Source organism: Pan troglodytes, chromosome 12, assembly GCF_028858775.2.
Source record: "Pan troglodytes isolate AG18354 chromosome 12, NHGRI_mPanTro3-v2.0_pri, whole genome shotgun sequence".
Classification (NCBI taxonomy): domain Eukaryota; kingdom Metazoa; phylum Chordata; class Mammalia; order Primates; family Hominidae; genus Pan; species Pan troglodytes.
Window position 1 is genome coordinate 66,268,410 of NC_072410.2, and position 22,289 is coordinate 66,290,698.

Genomic DNA, 22,289 nt, shown 5'->3' on the forward strand with positions numbered 1-22,289 from the left:
TTTCCTATTGATCTCTTAGTCACATGTATATATTATGCCTTTCTGAATAACGTATAAGTTTCTTAAAGAGGCCAAGTTTTTCATTTATTTGGTATTTCCTCTCCAAAATATTTCCTTCTGATGACTGTTTTAAAAATAAGTAGATAATAATTAAGTTTAATTTTAATCTATATAAATTAAAAGACTAAGAGGATTTTATAACAGAAACATTTTTAAATATTTTAAATATCATTTGAAAGCTTTAATTCCATTATAATACAGAATGGTGCAAGTTGAGGAATATCTGAATATTTAATCCCTCATTATGAGCATATTTTAAAACATGCCTTTGGTTTATGTTTAAGATAATGAATCATCTGTATTACTATTATTACTACCATCACATAGGAGCATTAGGACACGTCATGACTATTACAAATGGACTCAATTTAGGAAAGACATTTTGAAGAAGACAAAAACACTGTGAGATTAAATAATTTATTACCATTGCTAAGATGAACACATATACTTAATACTCAATTTTATGCAGAACTTTAAAAAAATAGTTTTAATACAGTATCAAAATTTACACAAGTTTATTTTGTCAAAAGACCAGTGTCCCTTGTATTAGCTTCTGCAGGCTCTGCTGCAGGCACAAAAGCTTATTTTAAACATCTTCAGAGTGTAGGAATACAACAATTTAAGGATGAAAGCTTTCCTAGGAAAGAAGGTGTAAATATAGCAAGCAATTTTCTTTTATAGAGTAATAACATTTTAAAATATAACATTTAAAAGGGGAGCTTAAATTGTAACCCAATTATGATAATTAGAGAGATAATTCTATAGTAAATTAATTCATAAATATTTTCTGAAAATAGATGATTTTTCATCACAGTAACATTTTTGAAAGTATAACAAAATTCCTTCACAGTCTCCTACTAGTGACAATTAACTCATTATGTAATGAGCCCATCTAAAACAACAACAACAGAGAATATCTGCCATGAATCAAATCTCAGAAATTTAGAACCTATCCAAAAACTGGGAATTGTTGCATTTCTACTTTTATAATCTTAAACTACCATAAAAACGTAGCATTCGGTCACAGGCCTCTTGCACATTCATACAAGAAACTATCATTGCATTTGGATTAACACAAAATACCCATCATAGCATTTCCAGTACACACATTCTAATATTATATATATGTATATGTATACCAAAAATAAGAAATAAACTAAGCAAAGCTAGCACACCTCTTTTTCAAACCTCAAGCAATCTGAACAAGAGCTTTTAGCCTCAATAATGAAGGACATGCGTCAGTTTCATAAAATGTTAGATAGCTGCAGTAGGCAAAGAAAGCTTTTTTCATAAATGCAGTGCAATATTTTAAAGTTTACATAAAGTTTATTAAATATACAGCATGTCTAGAAACTAAATTGTAGAAATTGACATCTCACAGCTCGAAACACTTAGAAAAATTATGTTTGTTGTTTTTAGTTGAAATTGTTAATATTAACACCAATGGATACACTGAATGAATATGAAGGTTGGTATGCCCCAAGATGTGTCTTTATGAGAAACTCATTAAGATGAAAAAAAAAGATATATTTATATTGATCAATTGAAGTAAATGGTACTCTCTGATAAGCACTCTACAAAGTCTTGCTACCCTTCTAGCTGGTAGGGAGAATTTACATGGTATTTTTTAGCACCTCAGAAGTCAAAACAAAACTCCAGAAACTTAATCTTATCTTGCATCCAAATTAATTATGCATTAGGAATTACTAGTTTGTTTGTTGACTGAAGTGTAAGAGGTAAATGCCCAACTCTCAAACTTGGGAAGCTGGAAAATACCTCTTCATATCTTCAATATGATATGGTAGAAAACTCCTACCATTATGTGTAATGAGTCATCTCTATTCAAAACACTGAGGCTCCACTGGACTCTTAAAACTATTCAGGTTTCCCAATTACAATATTATATCTGGGGAGTTAAAAACACTTATTTCTAATGAAAACACTGGTACCAAAATGTTGATTTCCAAAGCTACTCTGTTTGAGATTTTCAAAGCTACCTTGTTTGAGATTGACTGTCGTGGACACTGAGGTGAGAGACACAGAATATCAGCTTGAGGGGAGAAGTTGTACTACAGGTTTTAGAGGGGAGATATGTGCAATGTACAATCACTCCATGTTATTCCATGAGTCCAGGTTTGTGGAAACCCACTCTTTCCTTTTTCTTCTTCTTGTCTTCTATCACTTTCTGGCAGTGGTGATCTCCTGTTTGAAAAAGAGTGCATCTCACATTGGTCCTTTGTACTGGTTTCCTGACAAATGTTGCCTAATTCCAGGACACGAACCTGCAGCATCTCCAAGTTTCCTCCACACAACCTTAAAAAAAAAAAAGAAGGAGTGAGTATCTTACTTTTCCTCTTTCACAAGGAGATTTGCATTTCTTAAGGGTAAATTAAGAGAGGAGTGAAGATGAAGTAAAGACAAGAGACAAAATATCCACATGAATGAGTTCAAATACAAAATAAAATGTGATGACAAGCTTCTTAAAACACAAGAACTACTTAGTAGTAGGGACTACTAAACCTTGTTAGTAACCAGGGTCAAAATTTTAAAATGATATATTAACTTACTGTAGTTACGTAAGTGGTCCCCAACTCTGACTGCACACTAAGCACTTGAGGAACTCTTAAACAGTAATCCCCATCCTTGAAGATTCTGATTTCACTGGGAGAAGTGAGGCATGGACAACTGCATTTTTTAAAAAAAAGCTCTAAAAGTAATTCTAATGTGTAGCCAGAATTAAGAACACCTTGGCAAGATCATCCTGGTTCCTATATTATACATCCATAACAAAGGATATCAGTGTTTAATGTGCTGAGGAAAATGAAGGAGCTTTTGTTATTGAGCTGCTTAAGTCTTGAGGTGGTAGTCTTAGGGCCACTAGTAAATTTCTCTGGCTTTTTCTACAGAGTGGGGTCATCAGTTGTCACAAATCTTAGCTACCAAGCAATATGATCTCTTGGATTTCCAAAACACAAAGCATCCAAATGTAGGCAGATGATAAGAATAAATTCAAGAATCACTGAAAGAGATACAATTACAATATGTTAGAAGCTGGGCCACATAGAGGGACAAAAGGTGCAATCAAGAATAATGTAAGCATAAACGTAAAACTACCGAATTCACCAATAATACATCAATACACTAACATTGATTGGAATATACACACATGCACATGCATGTATGTGCACATGCACAATAACAGCCATACCCTCCCAGACTATTTCACGCTAAGGATTATGATCAGATTGATTGATTGCGCAAAACTTTACAATACTCTGACGTGAACACAAAACTAGTTTGTTCATTAATTATTCATAAACTGTTTCTTTTGTTTGGTTTTGTTTTGCTTTTAAATAGAAGTGGATACTACAGGGAAACCCAATATCCTTCATAGTAATACACAATATAGGGCTCTGTTTACCTTCATTTCTAAGCCAAAGAAACTGTTAATCTCAATGCCTCAGCATATACCAATACATGGCATAAATATCCCATTGTACTCAAAAGGAGTTGAAGTTAGGGTTCTTAAATATCTGGAAAGGAATTATTAATATATAGCAATGGATGGCTCAAGCTATACACAAGAGAGTTAGGAAAGTCTCATTTCTTAATAAATTGACAAGACAGAAACACTGAATCAAGGAGCCAAAGGATGCTATGGACTTTCCTTTTCTAGCCCTTAAATACAATTACATCTATCCAGAATGCTTTGAATGTGTGGTTTAGAAGCAGAGGGTAGACTTAAGGACCTTACAAGGATAAGAGACACCAGCACTAGCTGGTTACAACTCAAAAGTGCAACTCCTCTTCAAATATTGAAATGTAGAACACAATGAGCTTAACCCGGATGTAACTATGTGGTGAAAGGAAACTCTTAAAGAAGGCAGAACTTTGCAATAAACCAACAATACTAAGGTTGACACAGGAGTAGTGACTTACTAACTAAAAAGGCATAACAGGTGTGTGTTTGAGACTGTGACTGAGATGACCAATCAGGTATTTCAACTGTCCTCAGGGAATTTACAAGAGCCAAACAGACAAACCTAAAATAAAACAACTACTACAAAAAGGCAGATTTACTATTTCTTAGGGGGCAGTATATTTATTTCTGTAGCACAGTTTGGGAAGAGAATAGCTAACTACATACTAACCCACATGATGGTAATATGAATAATAACCTTTTCGCTGTGTAGATGTCAACAACATCTAATCTCTAGGAGCAATACTAGAAATGACAGCAAAACTTCTGTGGTCCCAAGTTCTATCTGAGTCTTATAACCCATCTCATATTATGGGAAAACTTTATTTTTCTGTGACATTATTATAAAGGCATATAATTTCTCTACTAGAAGCCAAGCCTTCATAATCTTTGCTAGTTTCACAACTTATCTATGAAACTGCTTTACAATCTGCATTTTTCCCTATTCTGTGGCATTGACTATGTGTTTTTGATCATATAATTAATAATGGTGACAATAACATTTTTAAATTGTTTCCAAATATATAAAATTGCTTAAGAATTAGATTTGGGTTTGTTTGCATTTTTTCCTCAAATTCTGGGGATCAAAGACAAAAGGAGACAGAAACCATACTCCTAGAGAACTTTTAAAGGTAAACAAGGAGGGCAAGCTTTTGGCTTTCTGAAAGTATCTTATACACTAAAAAATAAAAATAATACTGTATGGTGCCTTTCAATTTATTTTTGAAAGTGCAGGCAAACAAAAAGATCAACATAAAACTAATCAAAATCCAATCCAGTAATGGGTCTCTATTGAGACTAAGATATGAATTTTCTAATGTCCAGAAATTGAAAGGAAGAAAAGCAAAGGAAAAGGGAAAGAAACAATCCTGGAATTTTTTACAGAAATTCTGGCATTAAGAACCATGGAGATGGCCCCCTCTGTAAGATAGGGTGCTTTTCACTTTTTGTTCCTCAGGAAAGGTCCTCAAAGGAAATCTTGGTGTACTCCTGACTTCACTATTCATTAGAAAATAGTTCGAGCAAGTAACTTAATTTCTGGGTCTTAGTTTCTTCAAATATAGAATTAGAGTGTTCGGGTTCTTACCCAGGGGTTCATATCTGAATTGCCTGAAGTCTGATGGTAAACTCAGAGATCCGAATTATGAAGGAGGTCCACATACTATTCTCTGGACAAACACTGGAGAATGACCTCTATGGCTCCTTCTAGTCCAACAGTTCCTATTGTCTGAACTTTCTCTCTCATTCCATAGTCAATAGATGAGAAGCAACAGGCATTCCTAGGTATGTGGCTCACTTTTTAAAATTTATCTGAGGGAAATATTCAAACTGAAAATCTTAAGCACAGGTTGAAAAGCTACAGAAAGTGAATGGTGGTGCATTTAGGAAAGATGACATCTAGAACTAGATGTCCTTTTGAAAACAGACAACAGATATGCAGGAAAGAAAAACAAATAACTTAGGAAGGGTTGGAAGAGAAAAATCAGCCACAACACAGGCAAGCAAGAGACTACAAATCTCATTCCAGCACATAAAAAATGCCCAGGGGACTTATGTAACATTTACTGGATTCCAGAAACACCTCGAGGAGGTTGATGCGTAAGTGTCTGAGAATATCTGGTCCTAATAGATCTAAAGCTAAAGGGTATTTCTAAGCAATTTTCACATCCTGATAGGATAGAGAAAAGAATATGAGGATAAAGCATAATGTAAAGCCAATTAAAATCAGTGTTTAACATGACCAGTGCTTAACCATGATTTCTTGCATTTAACAATGGCTTCCTCTGTAATATTCCATTTAGCTATTTAAAGCCTCACAATTTATATTATTGATTAAATGATACATCCCATGTATATTACTCAAAAAATTAAAATTTAGTCAGGGATTAATAGTAAAAATCCAAGCCATATTAATGATTGTGTTGAATATGCATGTGAAAATAACATATCTTTTTTTATTTTATTTTATTTTTTTACTGTGGTCTCTGACTTCATGAATAGATTTCTATTTGTCTATCCTGTTGGTTTTTTTTTTTTTTTTTTTTTGAGACAGGGTCTCTTTCTGTTGCCCAGGCTGGAGTGGAGTGGTATGATCATAGCTCACTGCAGCCTCAAACTCCTGGGCTAAAGCAATTTAAAGCAATTTTCCCTCTTCAGCCTCCCAAAGTGCTGGGATTATAGGTGTGTGCTACTGTGCCTGGCCTAACTATCTTTTAGGTTCTTATCTGTCTTTCTTACCTTACTATATTCTGAGTTTGGGTCAACAACTGAAAGCTAAAGATAATACTTTGCATGACATGAAGCACACATATATGATATGTGAAGAACTAAGCAAAATTACCTAGTAAGGTGGCGATTTTTTCCAAGAATAGTTACAAGTAAATCTAAAGGTGGCTGTATTTTCTTTATCATAGGTTTTTAAACACTGATCTTTAACAAACTTCTTAGAAGTATAAAATAGAAACCCATTTATTTTATCAAAATTAGAAACATATTTTAGACAGTAAATTCAGTATTAGCAAATGTTTGTAGAGTCTTCTGGAATACAGAATTGGCTGATCATCTCTAAATTGAATATTCTGTAACATGATTGTATTAATAAAACTACAATAAAATATACTGAATATAAAAACAAGGGAAATTGGTTTTATTTTCATATAAAAACATAAAGGCATTTGGTCAGCATTTTAAAAATATTCATAAAACAATAGCTAAGCTACGATGTGGCTTTCAACACAGAATACACAATAAAGCACATTAAACTTACATTGCACATTTCTCTGACTATAGCTTTTTCTGTCTCACTAAGGTCATGTTCATACTCTTTACCCTGTTGACGATCTATAGTTTCCTGAACATCCAAGACCTGGATTTGTTGAAAAAGAAAAGCAAATTTCACATGGAAAAAAGCTTGTTAGTTATGATAAAACCATCAAGGAGCTCCACTTTGTAAAACCTTTAGTTTTCTCCATGTCTGCATATCAGAGTGGATTAGTATATGGAAACATATTTTTTAAATAGCTGATTGTTCTGAAATCTATTTGGAATGATTCTATTTGATTTTCAAATGGCCATTAAAAGAAATCCATTGCATCACTAATAATCAATGGAATTCATTAGTGTCTAAAATAAGTATATGCATTTACTTTGGTCATTAAGATAATCTCACTGTGTCAACAATTTGGATATAGTCAATAACTCTTGCTCCACTGTAATGATGACCAATATAATTAACTATGTGCCAAATGGTCCAAATGATATGTAGACATGGCCTGCATAAAAGATGACTAAAAAAGATGATAGTGACAGGTGAAACTGGTCAAAACCCAGGAATATGCACGTAAGAACTACTGACCTCGCAGTTCTTGCCTGGACATGTTCCCAGTGCCTAAGAAAAGGCATGTGGAGGTGGCTCTTTGATAGTATCAAAGAGAAGCACTGGCTCCTTATAGTGAAAATATTTGAACAACACTTTAAATATTTTTCATGAAAGCAAAATGTCTTGGAATAAAATGCCTTTTAAACAATTTTAGAGGCCTATGTTTCCACTTCTCTAAATTAGCCCTAAACACGTTGAAAATAATATCCCTTTAAAAATGTCTAAAGTTTTATTGTGGGTACCTTTTTATACTACAAAAGGAGAAAATAACTTTGGCTTTCTGTGCTGTTTGTTGTTTTTATCTATATCAGTTTATAAATCAAAGTGTTGAAGTAATACAAAAAACTAATGCTCTCCCTAGAAGTTCCTATAGAATCCACACCAACTGCAACACTGCTAAGCTACTTGATTCTACTGTCATCACGGTCAATGCTGATGTTCACATCTGCTACCTGTGAATTTACACCAATTGAGCCAAACTAAATGACTTAAGCATGAAGTGGGACCTTCAGGTCAAGTTCATGGACACTATCTGAATCTAACTAGAGTTCGATCCTGTAATAAATAATCTGATCACAAACTACACTCATTAATTTGAAACGTCTAGCCATTATTATTATAAAAATGCCACTTCTGAGCCCTGATACTCACCTCAGATTACAGTTAATTTACCTTCTTTACATATTTAGAGAAAATCACTGACTGTGCTTGGTGAATATTCATAGAAAACATAAAGAGCTCCTTGAGCAAGCTCATTTACCTACAAATTTGATTTGTAATGCACCTCAGAGAAGTGTACTTCAAATCAGTTAATTTTTACTAAATGAAGTAAAGCTCCAATTAATAGTTATCATAAATTTTAAAACAAGAAGAATATAGTGTCATCACAAATGTACTAATTTCTTACAGTGATTTACATTTCCCCAAAAACCATCACCACAGATTTTATAAAGCCTAGCGTTTTCTATAAAATCTATCAGAAAGTGAGAAACTGAGCCACTGTACTAATTATTCTTTTCACAATAGACATATCTCATGATATAAATCAGCTCTAGATAGCTGGCTCTCAAAAACAAAACATGTCAAGTGGCCATAATTTCTTTTTCTTATAATGAAATCTTTTTAAGATGCATTTCCCAAAACTGATGTTTGTACATATTTCTGTGTCCTAACACAGTTAACTCATGGAAGTAAAAACATTTTATATTCAAGGGCCCCCAGTTTTCTAATAAAGATGTTTCACTTGCTCAGTATCACTCATCTGCCAACCAAGGACACTTATGTGTACTGAATATAACACAAAATCTCCCTCTCTTGAAAGATATATATCTTTTTTTTTTTTTTTTTTTTTTTTTTTTGAGATGGAGTCTCACACTGTCACCCAGGCTGGAGTGCAATGGCACAATCTCGGCTCACTGCAACCTCTGCCTCCCGGATTCAAGCAATTCTCCTGCTTCAGCCTCCCAAGTAGCTGAGATTACAGGTGCCTGCCACCACACCCCGCTGAATTTTTGTATTTTTAGTAGAGACAGGGTTTCACTATGTTGGCCAGACTGGTCTCAAACTCCTGACCTCATGATCCGCCCACCTTGGCCTCCCAGAGATAAAATTTTGTATGAAAATTAGGACTAAATTCAGAGAAAATTGAGGAGCTCTTCCTTGCCCTCCCCTTCCTTTTAGGCCACACTAACAGCTGCATTGAGAAATCTGGAAAATATTTCAGTGTGACCCACTATGCTGATCTGATTCAAATAGCAATTGCCATTTAATAAGGCAACAGGCTGAAATGGCTTTCAAACAGTTTGAATAGGAGGACAAGTTGCTGCTGTTGGAGTGTGTGCAGATGCTATAATACTACAAGATTGAAGCCAATCTCTGGTCCATTTTCTACTTTTAAAATGCTTTTCAGATAGCTAGTGCCTGATTCATGCTAAAGTTCATCCAAGTGCTGCCACAGAGAACAAGATATTCAACAGTCCATAAACCAACACCCACTAGAGGCAAAGCAGTGCCCCCTCACACTGGCTGTGCCTTCCCAGGAATTCCTCTCAGTTGCTCACTTTGTGAATTATCCCAACAAAGACAGAAAATGCCAAGTGCACTGTCAGTGGCCACTAGCATGGTTGCCCTACCTTCCCTCATCAATAATTAGTATATGTTTAGGAAAAGCAAATTCATTTTGTATAAGCTAAAGCAAAATATCCTGAGGGAACAAAATCTTCTGCTAAAACTTAATCATCTCAAAGTGAAATAAACATTTTGAAGTTCTCATCTATGTATTTGTTTTGTGCATGCCACAGAAAGTGTGGCCCACTCCAAAAGAGGAGTGCATCTTCAGGCTGATGATAAATCATTTTGAAATTGAAACAATTTTAAGAAGAGTTGTGAAACTCACGTGGTAAAAGCAGATCGGAAGCACTCTACCTGTTTTATGGGTCAGAAAGGTTTGATCAAAGCTACATGTTAGAAATTATAGATAGATTTGTTAGACAGTGCTTCATACTTTGAAACTGATAAAATTTCAAGAAACCGTCTCAATTTGTAAGACGATTTTTATCACCTGTGTTAGTTTCTTCTTTGAGATAGGTAAATATTTATATTGTTTATTTATTATTAATTGTACCTATAGTCCTGATTTTTCATTAGTTTTACTTATTGGAAAGCTCATTATTGGTAAAGAAAATAGATGACAAATTTTAGGCAATTTTTTGTGAAATCACTGCAAAATGTGAAGGAAGACACAAAAGTAAAGTAGCTTTATGTATAACACCATATATCTGTTTTCTATTATTCTATAATGGGGCATTAACTGGAGTTTGAGAACCCAATTTCTACTTAGAAGAGGAAAGAGTAGGTTTTTGTTTATTTCAATATTTTATTTAAGTTGCATAATGTACTTCAATTGTATCAAGAAAGAATACTGTGGTATCCTTCCATATTATGACCAACTATTAACTTCCTATATTTGAAGACATCCATGCTACAAACATTGCACATAAAATACCTATCACATTTTTTTACAAATATGGATATACATGCACAGACTTCAACTTCGATGCCGATAGATATGAATCACATTACTCAAAACAAAATGATAAAACTAGAGATTCAACCATAAGTACTCAAACTCATTGTCAGTTTAGAACAATAAAAATCATACTTCAAAAATTAAGATTTAAAAAGTTACACCATAAGGAGTCAAAAAATAAAATATCTATGGTTCAAGCAAGACTGTGAGGACTACTAGACTACAGCAAACAAGCCACGACACAACTGAAGCTCTGGATAAATGGTTGCACACGATTGGTTACCTTAAGAGAATGTACCACAGGTTCAGGCTGCTGGGAAGGTGTGGCATGTCCACTGAAGCTAGCTGCAGAGTTGGGTGAACTGTTACTCCCATCAGCCCCTGATGACAACCTAAAAGAACCCTTAGTAGAAAATCAACAACTTTGTTATTAAAACAAAAGTCGTTTATAACTACAAAGATGTCATTCAATATTCAATTTCACTACCAAATGAGAATTAGCCACTTTGTTACTTTTTCCTAACCTAGTCTACAATGCTATCAATCTGTTCATTGGAACACACTTGCTGCTTGACCAGCAAGAAAACATAAAGAAGAGTCACTTCAATACATTGTCAGATGCCATCTCTGAAATGCCCCACCCCCAAGGAATGGCCCTTAAACACATTTCAAGAATGATTTTTGAAATTCAAAGATACTTAAGAGTAGGAAATTCATGAGTTACTCCATAGCTGAGTTAAACATGCTCACTCAGCAAGCCAAATGCCATATTCCATATGTCTCAGAATATGCAGACACATCACATTCTTGTGTTGGAGAAACTGTGTCTCTTATAAAACCCTTCTTTGAGGGAAAGACCTATAATAAAGCATTTTCAAAAAAGATTTATCCAAATTCAACGTTTTCTTTAAAAACTGAAAATTGATCTTTTCTGCTCTTTTTAAAGATGAAAAACAGAATAAACTACATATTTTTAGTTTAGTGGTTCTTCAACTTAATTGGTGAGAAACTAGAACCTGTACATGATTAATTTGACATGTGCAGGCCACATTCTTCTGTACAAGCACTGGAAATTTCCCCTAAGGATGTGTACTTTTTCTAAAGGGTGCTTGGGGGAAGACTAATGGATCAGTAAAGAAAAAGAGAGTATCAGTTATCTACTCTCCTAGAAAAAGCAGTCACATGGGAATTTTCCAAATCTATTTTTATGTAGATCATTACACTATTAGAGAACCTGAGATTTTAATTTCTGCCTATCAACCTATTTACAGAATTTTTCATGTCTAATTGATTAGTAATTGCTCCATTCAAGTTGATTCTATCAATCTAACACCCCGAAGAGGAGTCACTGAAGGTGTATCATGAGAATTCATAAAGAGAGAAACAACGGTAGTTTGGAATATTTACTTGCAGACTCTCTCCATCGCCCAGGCTGGAGTGCAGTGGCATGATCATTGTTCACTGCAGCCTTCAACTCCGGGGCTTAAGCAATCCTCCCACCTCAGCCCCCTGAGTATCTGGGACTACAGGCATGTGCCATTATGCCTAGTGACATTTTATCTTTTTCACAGAGACAGAGTCTTGCTATGTTGCCCAGGGTGGTCTTGAACTCCTGGCCTCAAGTGATCCTCCTGCCTCAGCCTCCCAAAGTGCTAGGATTACAGGCATGAGCAATCCTGCTCAGCCAAGAGAATTTTTATGCTGTACATTTTAGAGATAAGAAGAGAAAACTGCACCCAGCAATTATAGGTATGGATTACATGTAAACCATGCTTTATAAGGGAAGTTTATTATTATTAACTTAATGTTATTATTGCAGATTATTATTTTTGCAATTTGGAAGATTTTCTCCCTTTCTTTCTTGCTGTCATTTCTCCTATGTCCTCAAAGGCTCCCCCTGCCACCTCACTAGCCTACTGAGGCCACATTCTTTTCCCTGCTCAAAGAGTTCTATAATCCAGTCAGGTCCTGCACCCAGCCTCACTGGCCAACAAGGAGAGGAAGCAGTAGAATATGGCATGTACGTGGCTTCCTCAGTTTCTGTCCTCCATTGCTACTAAAACTAAAATGTACAGCAGGTGATGAAACAGGATTGTCAATTAGAACAGACCCAATCCCCTGTGGGAAAGGAAATTACAAAATTTGTTTTCCTGTATTTGTAAACCAGATCAAATCAGAAACAATAATGCCTAATACATCTAATGGAAGGGAAATTATCTGAAGTTAAAAGATGGTTAAGGGACACACCCTTCACCCACCCTCATATTTTGGACATCTTCTTCCTCTATACTTTGGATCCTTTGGAATCAAATGGTTCCAAAATTAAGGAGTTATAAAAGGAAGCTCCTCTTTCCTGAGTAACCCTGGTCCTCTACTCTTCTCTTTTCCTCCTGGTACCACTCTTATGAATGCTTTTCAAAAGATTTCTCAGGTTATACAGAATTCGCTTCAAACCTCTTGTTTAGGACCCACCATTGCAGTGCCATATTTCCTCTGACTTAGAAGTCATATTTCCTCTAATTTAGAAGGCAATAAACCTTCCCACTCTGAGCTACCTCCTTCCTGTTTTTACTTTCAAATCCTTTTCTGCCCAGCCTTTCTGCTTCAAAGGTTCTCTTTCCAGACCTGGTAAAAAGATAAGCGTATCAATAATACCATCCTTTTGCCTGGGCATGGGCCTCTATCGTTCAGGGCATTTTGGTTTCAGAGAACTTCTAAAAATCAATGTAAACAACATCCTTAAACCAAATCATCTGAGCCATTTTCCATTGTTTAAATGTAAACAAAGTCCTGTTCTGGCCATATCTATTAAAAAACACACTTTTTTTTCTTATGAAAGTAGTTTTCTTTAAAAAATGGGATGGGGGCTACAATAGTATTTTGCCTGGAGTATACAGTGGGGGGAAATTCATCATTTAGGGATGAATGTTATACTTCAAACTAGCTTTGGGAGCCATGGACTACAAATCAACCAGAAAGATCAAGGCTTATATTTTATTTTGTTTTTGTGAAGCCACAAAGGTAACCAAGTGCCTGGTGAAGTTTACTTCCAACAGATGTTAAATAATTTTTCTAGACTGCAATAACAGAATGAAGTACCTCATTCTACTATATCTCATTTAGTACTATAAAATAAAAGGTTAGTTTTCTATGCACTTAGCAGAATCAGACCAATATCTGGAGAATTATGAGGGTTCAATTTACATATACTCTCAGTCGACTAATACATTTTCACTGAACTATTTTTAAAAATATGCTACTGAGCCAAACAGGGAATTTAAAAAGAGAAAAATCTTACTAAAACTGGAAATGTGATTTCCAGATTAAGTGGCTTGTTTTCAAGCTACACATGATCACACAGTGCATGCATCACCTCTCAGTCAGTAGACAATTTTAAAGGGCAAAGGAGTACTTTTCTGAGCTTGTCTAGAGACATGATTTTCAAGACCACTGACCTAAACTCCTTTTATCATGAAATGTCCAGGGTACTTTTGTTCTTCTCTCTTGCATGCGGTTGCTCAACTTTCACCCCCAGATGTGGGGGAAAAAAACAAGAAAACTGTTTAGGAGGTGAAAAATTCTACTCCCATCCTCCCTCCCCAGACTTAGACATACAACTTTCTTTCATGTGTATGAACTTGTTTTCTACCCCCCAGTATAACTTTTTCTCTAGCAACAGAAGTCATCTGGTTATGCACAAGCAAATGCATCCAGCTGACTCATCTTCACTCACCGGGAGAGTGGGCAGGCATCGTCCTATTCCTCGGCACCCTTGCCACCACTGCAAGACCCGCCGGGCTCTGGGCCCCCAGCCTTTCTCCATATTTGAGCTGTTTCTAGTTGGAGGTTGCCTTCTATTCTGGCTGGCCTTATATTTGGAACAATATGGTACAATCACTCAGAAAAATACTGTTTCCCAAGTCTCAAGAAAGCAGATAGAACATGAAGCTTAATGAGATGAACCACAATGACCACAATGGCAAGCTGTAACATGCACCTGTAGCTAGGGAAAAAATAAAAATAAAAACAATCTGAAGTCCTATATATTAGACCTAATCCTGATTTAAGTTTCTGGTAAACATATAACTACATTATAAATTCTATCAAAAAGTAGACGATAAAGTCAAAATTACAGAAAAAACTTGAAGGTACTTAAACAACTTTATTTTATGGGTTTTACCAGCATAAAATAATAATATGCTTTACCTGGATATTACACAGAAATAAACTACATAACTTCAGAACTTAACAAAAGTTATTTGAAATACAATTGGGAGCACTATGCCCTTTTGTTAAGAAGTGAAATTTGGGTATACATATTCAATAATACTGAGAAAATTAAAACTGCATCAAATTTTTAACAAAATTTCTGCATGTTGAAGAGTATGTAATGAGCTAAAAGGTCATCACTGCATTAAAATAAATATTTTACATAGAAAAATCTACATAATCATCAAACTTTCTATTCATAAGTTAACTAAATTTTTATGTATTTATTAGAACTAGAGGCATCACATAATTGAAAAGAAAAAAGTCCTTAATTTTAGCTTTTTCCATCACCAAACTGTATAATCCTATTAAAATGATCAGAAACAAAATGAACTTATTAGAACATGATTTCCTCTCCTGCCAACTTTCACAGAGACCTATAACTAAGAATATTATGTCCCAAGGAATAAGAAAATAATTTTAATAATTTAATAATTTTAATTATGGAAAATACGCAAAATGGTCCCAAAATTCTAGTGTCTAAATGTTGAGGTTGACTTTAGAAGACTGAAAATAAGAACATAAAATTTTAATTCTCATCAATTCATTTTTTTTGAAGTTAGCGGTCTATATCTGAATAGTACTGGTCCAATTTTCACTCTTCTCTAACTTTTGGAGGTTGAAAAAAGAAAATGCACCATGGTCTTAAGTGAAGTAAGAAAGAGAAGAAATAATGACCAGTAGTTGGTACTCACAAAACTCTTTTCTGAACCTATTAAATTGGCACCAGTGACCTATAAAAATAAGTCACACATACTCTACTTCTCACGTATAACAGAGGCAATTATATATTTGCACTTGGGTCATAATGATAATTTCATCATAGCAACATTAATTTGAACATTGCTCTTTTGATAATTAGTCCATGTGTAGTGTCTAATTTGTTTCCATCATCAAAAGAATTATCTCCAAAAATTTATAATATGATTCACAGCTTAATACTCACCTCCCACCCCAATCTGCATAGTTCTATTTCTGAGATGATCATTAATGAGTAATGCAAATTTTATAGTTATTTTTACAAATAAGGAGATCTAGTATCTGAATTTGATTATTTCCATAACATGCACCTCTCAGATCTTATCCTTTTTGGATTTAACAACTGAGTAAAACATATAGGAATTCTACTTTCATTCTTTCTTAATGTGTAGCAAGGCTAAATCCCAATTCCTCTCCATTGTAACAAAGCTTATCATCATACCCATGAAATCTAAGGTAGGATCTATGCCAACTTAGAAGCCAGCTGGCATGAGCGCCATTTAGCTACTATGTAGAGAACTCACAATAATTTCCAACTTTCAGAAAGTAGATACTACATAAAACAATAGCTATACTTTAAGTATTATAAAATGTTCCTTTAAAATATATTAAATATGTATTTTATAGTATTATTAATCTCATAAGGGGGAACAATAATCAGGGGCCGGATCTTTGTGGAAAAATAAACTGATGATATAACCATTTTAAAGGAAAAGGTACTCTTTTAGAACCAGGATTAATTAATTTTCTTCCCATGTCAGCATATATATTTTTTTAATCTAGGTATATAGAAAAGTGTGTTCTGGGCCAGCCATCATCATTAACTTTCAAATAAACTACATCAAAATGGTATTTATACACTAATGAAGGCTTAGTGTTTCGCAGGGCCTACAATCACCAATTACAGTGTTTTCTGAAGACAGTTTCATAAAACGTAAGAAGCCTTCAGTAATTCAGTCGTTAAACTTGTTTCTGGCAACTTGGGGGCTCAAAATGGTGGAACTCAGATTCTGGTCACTAATTGGGAGAACAATTCCAAACAGTCTTAAGATCGTCACTTCCTATTTTCTGAGGAATTCTGTTTTACTTAGTTTTGTTTTCTGTAGTTTTCTAAAATTCCAAGTTTGTGAAAAAGAATTCCTGAATGACCCTAACACTCCCATTGTGTGAGAAGTAAATTATAGATTACTTACTCTGTGGTAAGTACTCACAGAAATCATAAAAGAATATGAAGAAGTATGAATCACTGAGTCTCTTTAAGTTTCGCTATAACTGTACTAGTCAATAGTTTTTATTCCTTGAAAGCTCTGGAAACTTCTATAGAGGTAATAGTGTAGGGTTTTTCAGAAAACGAAGTATTTCAAAAATTTGTGAGGAGGAAAGAAAAGTGAAAATCAAGTACTGAAAAGAAGAAAAAGGGGGAAATGGGAAATCCGAACTGTACTTCTCACTCACCAGGCATCTCAGCGAACTTCAGACACACATAAAGGTTCCTCTTGAATGATGAACAGAAAAAGTCCCCAAGAACTATTTGTTGGAAACCTCAGTAATAAAGTATGAAGTGACCTATGTTTTAAGCTAAGAAGAAGAATAAGTCAGCCTGACTTGAAGACTTTTACCTTGCTGACTTTGAAAGGCATAAAGATGGGCAAATGAATTCACATATGGACATTTGCATGGGTTTAGCATGAGTCATAGCCTTTAGTCCTCAGGACTTTCGGGGTCAGATTCTGGTTAGTTCTTCAAACTTCAACAGGGTATAAAATTCTCTGTACTTAAACATGAAATCAACATGAAGTTTTCAACAACTACATCTGCAACATTTTCTCTTCAAACTACGACCATTCTAGTAATAAATAGTTCTCATCTATTTATTTAAAGACGTACAACATTCTCTAAGACATTATAGTTTATCTTTCCCTTATTGCTCACAATGAGCTACATATGTAAATGAAGGGAATAAAAACCAATTTTGCAAAAAAATAGACCATTTAACTTTTTTACACTGTCGTGTTTCTTTTCTCAAATTTGCGTGAATTAAGTGTTACTGTTCCTCATAGAAATAATGAAAAACACTAAGAAATGTCCAATATTATATGTTATCTAAAATACATGAATCACAAAACGATGATCATTCAGAATTTGATGTGTGATCTCTGCAGTAGGGAAATTTACCTAAAAAATAAAGCTCCTAGAAAAATCCTTTATAATGTTTTAATTAGTAATGAAGTCAAGGAAATTTTTTAATTTAATGAAAATTCTTCCTAAAAAAAGTTTTGTTTGCACGCCAGAAAAATGGAAAACAAATATACTGGGTTTCTTATTGAATATATACATATACATATATGTACATATGTATGTGTATATATAAAAATATATATGCACTATATAAATATTTCCAAATGACTAAAACTCACATTCAATAGAGTAATACTGTAGTGTTACATAAAATAGTTTCTCACTTTGATATAAATCAGATGTAATGCACTTATAACAAATTTGAGACCCCAGCCCTCTCATTCACTATAGAAGGCCAACTACGGAAGCCTGAAGATTGATCAGCTAAAGTGGTTTCCTGTTACTTAAAGATGCTTAATTTTTTATAATTCCTGAACTTGGTTAAACTATCATATAATATTTAATACCTCATCAGAGTGTATGCCTAGTTTAAGGGGGAGGATAAATTCAGTTTTCCCTCATTACAGGGCAAGGCAGATACTTTGCTTAATCTCAACAGGATAATAATATTTTGTTCAGTTTGGCCAATCTTCATTCTGACATATTGTAAAACTGTCCTAGCAAATAAATAAAAGCTCTGATTAGAAGAGATTTTAAAGGTCACCTTGGCAAACCCTCTCCAAGAGATTCTTGTGCATAGGCTTAGAAATGCTAAGACCCTCTTGCCTTACTCTAATGATAATATTTAGTTGGTTATATCCAAAGAAAAGTGCATTTTTCATTTAAATTAACTAAAGAATCTATTCAATACTGATGTAAAATAATAAGTAATTTCCTGGATGTATAGTCATTCATTTATTCACTTAACAAACATTAATTTAGTAACTATCAGACGTGATATTGCATGCAATGCCATATAGATACCTATTCCAACGAATTTTTGTTGAAAGAGAAACACAGTGAGTTCAAATCACAGACTCCAGGGTCGCAGTGCCGGAGTTTAAATTCTTGATCTGACACTTATGAGCTGCATGACTTTGGACAAGCTATATGACCTTTCTGTGCCTTAGTTTCCTCATCTATACAGTGTAAATAATAATGGTAAAATAGTACGGCCACTCTATGGGTTTGGAAACTTACATGGAAAGAGCTTTTAAAACAGTGTCTGGCCCACATAAGTGCTCTATAAGCATTTGCTGTCCTTATCATGAATGTTTTTGCTTTGCTTGTCAACATATTTTACAACTTGTCAATTTATGTCCGAATGTTTATTATTGAGAGTGTCAGTTCTCATTGGGGGCGGGGGTGATTTGGCCCCCAAGAGAAAACATTTGGCAAAAATGCCTGCAGACATTTTTACTTGTCAAAACTATGCAGTTTCTACTGGCATTTAGTGGGTAGAGGCCAAGGATGTTGCCAAATATCTTAAAATGCACTGGACAGACCCCTCACAAAGAAAGGATTATCTAGCCCAAAATGTCGCTATAGCTGAAGTTGAGAAACCCTGATTTAGAGAAAGAGAACTATGTTGGGAAACTACAAAGCAAAATTTCTGGTGACAGCTCTAGAGCAGATTTTGCATATGAGGACATGTTGCCCACAGGATTTGGAGCTTGAAAGGATTTAGAAGGAAACTCCTTAAGCTTCAGCCCTCAAGTGGTCTAAGTATAAAGGCAGCCACATTTCCACCCCCAAATAAGAAATTACTCCAATAAAAGAAACAGAATTGAAAATACCCATATCATCCTACTGTAACAACACTAGCAGAAACAGAATACGCTGTGGGCAGGCACAGGGCAGTGGTCCAAAGGAAAGAGTTCTTGAGATAGAGACATATAGTATGCTACAGTACCTAGAAAATCGTGACACCAGTCCCACATAGAGAATACAATTGGCAGAAGGGGCTCTGTGGAAATTATGGAAGATCATAAAGCTTACTTAACAATTTGCTGGGCAAAGATTCTGCACTTAACTTGAAGCAGTCACATTAGGAAAGAATAAAATTGCCAGCAAATAGAAGTGGGGGCCCTGACACATGAAACACATCTCAGTGCCAATGAAAGCATTATAAGATAATCGCAAAAGATTAAATAGATAAAAAGATAAAAGAGAGATTAAATCATAAAAGATAAAAGAAATAAGAAGGAGAAATCTGGACCAGGAGGCGACAACTCTCTGCGTCACATGTGGTGAAGGATTGTAGCCTATGTACAGACTCCTCGGCAGGCAGAGGACTTCTTGAGGGCGTGTTTTTGACATAACAGCTCTCAATCACTAAGCTCCTACCACGTTAGCACTACCCTAAGTGCTGTCCATTAAAAGATTAATAAAACTGGCTAATGTGAGTTCCTGAACTGCTGGGTGAATATCCAAAATATAGAAATAACTCAAACATCTCAATAGCAAGGAAACAACCCAATTGAAAAATGAGCAAAGGACCTGAATAGACATTTCTTAAAAAGAAGACATACAAATAGCAAAGGATTTATGCAAAAATGCTGAACAGTTCTAATCAAGAGAAAAATACAAATTAAAACCACAATGAGATCACCTCATGCCTTTTAAAATGACTATTATCAAAAAGACAAAAGATGTGTTGGCAAGAATATGGAGAGAGGGGAACCCCTGCACACTGCTGGTGGGAATGTAAATAAGTATAGCTATTATGGAAAACAGTATGAAGTTCCTTCAAAAAATTACAAGTAGGACTACATATTGATTCAGCAATCCCACTACTGGGTATACATTAAAATTAAACAAAATCAATATGTCAAAGAGATATCTGCACTCCCATGTTAACTGCAGCATTAGTCATAATAGCCAAGATATGGAAACAACCTAAGTGTCCATGAATGGATGCATAAAGAAAATGTGCTATCTATATATACAACAGAATACTATTCAGCCTTAAAAACGAAGGAAATCCTGTCACTTGTCACAACATGGATGAACCTGGAGGACATTACGCTAAATGAAATAAGTCAGGCACAGAAAGATAAATACTGCATGATCGTACTCATATATGAAATCTTAAAAAAAAGTTTATTTCTACTTAGAGAGGAGAAAGGTGGTTACCAGGAGTTGAGGGGATTGGGAAGGAGAAGGAAATGTCTGTCAAAGGATACAAAATTTCAGTTAGACAGGAGGAATAATTTCAACTGATCTACTGTACAGCATGGTGACTATAGTCAATAATTTATTGCATTCTTGAAAAATACTAAGAAAGTGGATGTAAAGTGTTCTCACCCAAAAATGATAACTATGTGAACTGATGTATATGTTAATTAGCTGTATTAAGTCATTCCACGATGTCTATATACCTTAAAACATCATGTTGTACACAGTAAAGATGTAATTTTATCTATAAATGTAAAAAAAGTTTTTTTAAAGATACTAACTGTGGGCCTGGTAATGTTTTCAGTAATTTATACCCCAGAGTGATTTTTCCTTCTTTGGGTCCCAGAAGTCTCCTTCTAGTCTATGCACTCATTCTTTGGCTCCTGGGTTGCAGAGAGATCCAGATGATCCTAGGGAGGGTCAGATTGGTTGGAATAGCTCAGCAGCCTTCGAAGGAACTGGATTAGAAGCATGTTAATATGAATAACTGATACAGATGAACTGCTACACACCAGATTAACATCAGCTCTGTGCTCATTTGACCTTCTCCACTCCAGGCACATAACTGTGGCTGCAACCATTACATAAAATGTGTATCTATCCTAATAAACAAATGAAAGTAATATTAATTCACACACCCCTCATTTATTATGCCAAATAATGGCTGAGATTGATGTCTGTGGAGTCACAGTGGACGTAGTAAGCAGCTTCAATTCAGAGAACCAAAAATCTTAGGCTGCTGACATGTTCAGGAAAATAAAATTAGTTCTATCTTCCTGTAGTAGAAGGATGTGAGCACAGGATATGAGGCCCAGAGTAGCAAAAGCTGAGTCCAACATGACATGCAGGAGTCGCATGGGAAATCTCCCATGCTGTAAGAAGGATTTGAAATTTATTCTATGTGGAGCCACAGATGTAACAGAAACTGATTGGTGGTGGACAGATTGATCTGGTAATAGTGTGGAGAATGATTTGGGTGAGGCCAGACTACCTGGGATGAAGTTCCAATTAGGAGATCAACAAAGAATTTGAAGGGAAAAAAGTATTACTTATTGCCTACACTGGAAAATAGCAGAAGAAATTAAAAGGACAATATTGATGGATTAGAGGGCAAGACCCTATGAACTTTAATGTCTATTTGAATGTAGGCAGTGAGGTTGAAGGAGTTATACAGGATGACTATCAACTTTCTGGTTAGGTACTCGCTAAATGGTCATGCTATTAACCAGGATAGAAAATACCGGGGGAAGTAATAGATCTAACTCTTTCATCAGATTTTTAAAATCAAGATCAAAGAAGTGATTAATAATGCAAAGCCCTCAAGCATTCTTTGTCACGAATACCCTCCAAAAGGTTTTCTTCTGACATGTGAAATAAGAGAGTTTGCAAAACATTTAAATTTAAAATGATATTAACTTCATGCAGTGCTCACTGTATCACTGATGAAAATATCTCTGCAAACAATAAAATGTTATTGGAAGGAAAAGAAAGTAATTTTGAAATACCTGTTCCTCCAGGTG

The 22,289-nt window shown here is 34.8% G+C and overlaps 1 protein-coding gene across 8 annotated transcripts in view; it reads right to left on the reverse strand.

The window, feature by feature from the left end:
- Positions 1 to 458: 458 nt before the first annotated feature.
- The window catches only part of CCDC85A (coiled-coil domain containing 85A), a 203,142-nt gene continuing 181,311 nt past the window's right edge, over positions 459 to 22,289 (reverse strand). For 3 of the 8 annotated variants that reach the window (XM_024354360.2, XM_016948568.4, XM_016948566.4), the window contains one exon: positions 459 to 2,373. In XM_024354360.2, coding sequence (XP_024210128.1) covers positions 2,324 to 2,373 — 50 coding nt within the window. In that variant the 3' untranslated portion in view covers positions 459 to 2,323. Of the gene's footprint in view, positions 2,374 to 6,806; positions 6,906 to 10,729; positions 10,850 to 14,179; positions 14,315 to 22,289 lie in introns of all 8 variants that reach the window. The other 5 variants (XM_024354359.2, XM_054677894.2, XM_016948564.4 and 2 more) reach the window with 4 other exon arrangements.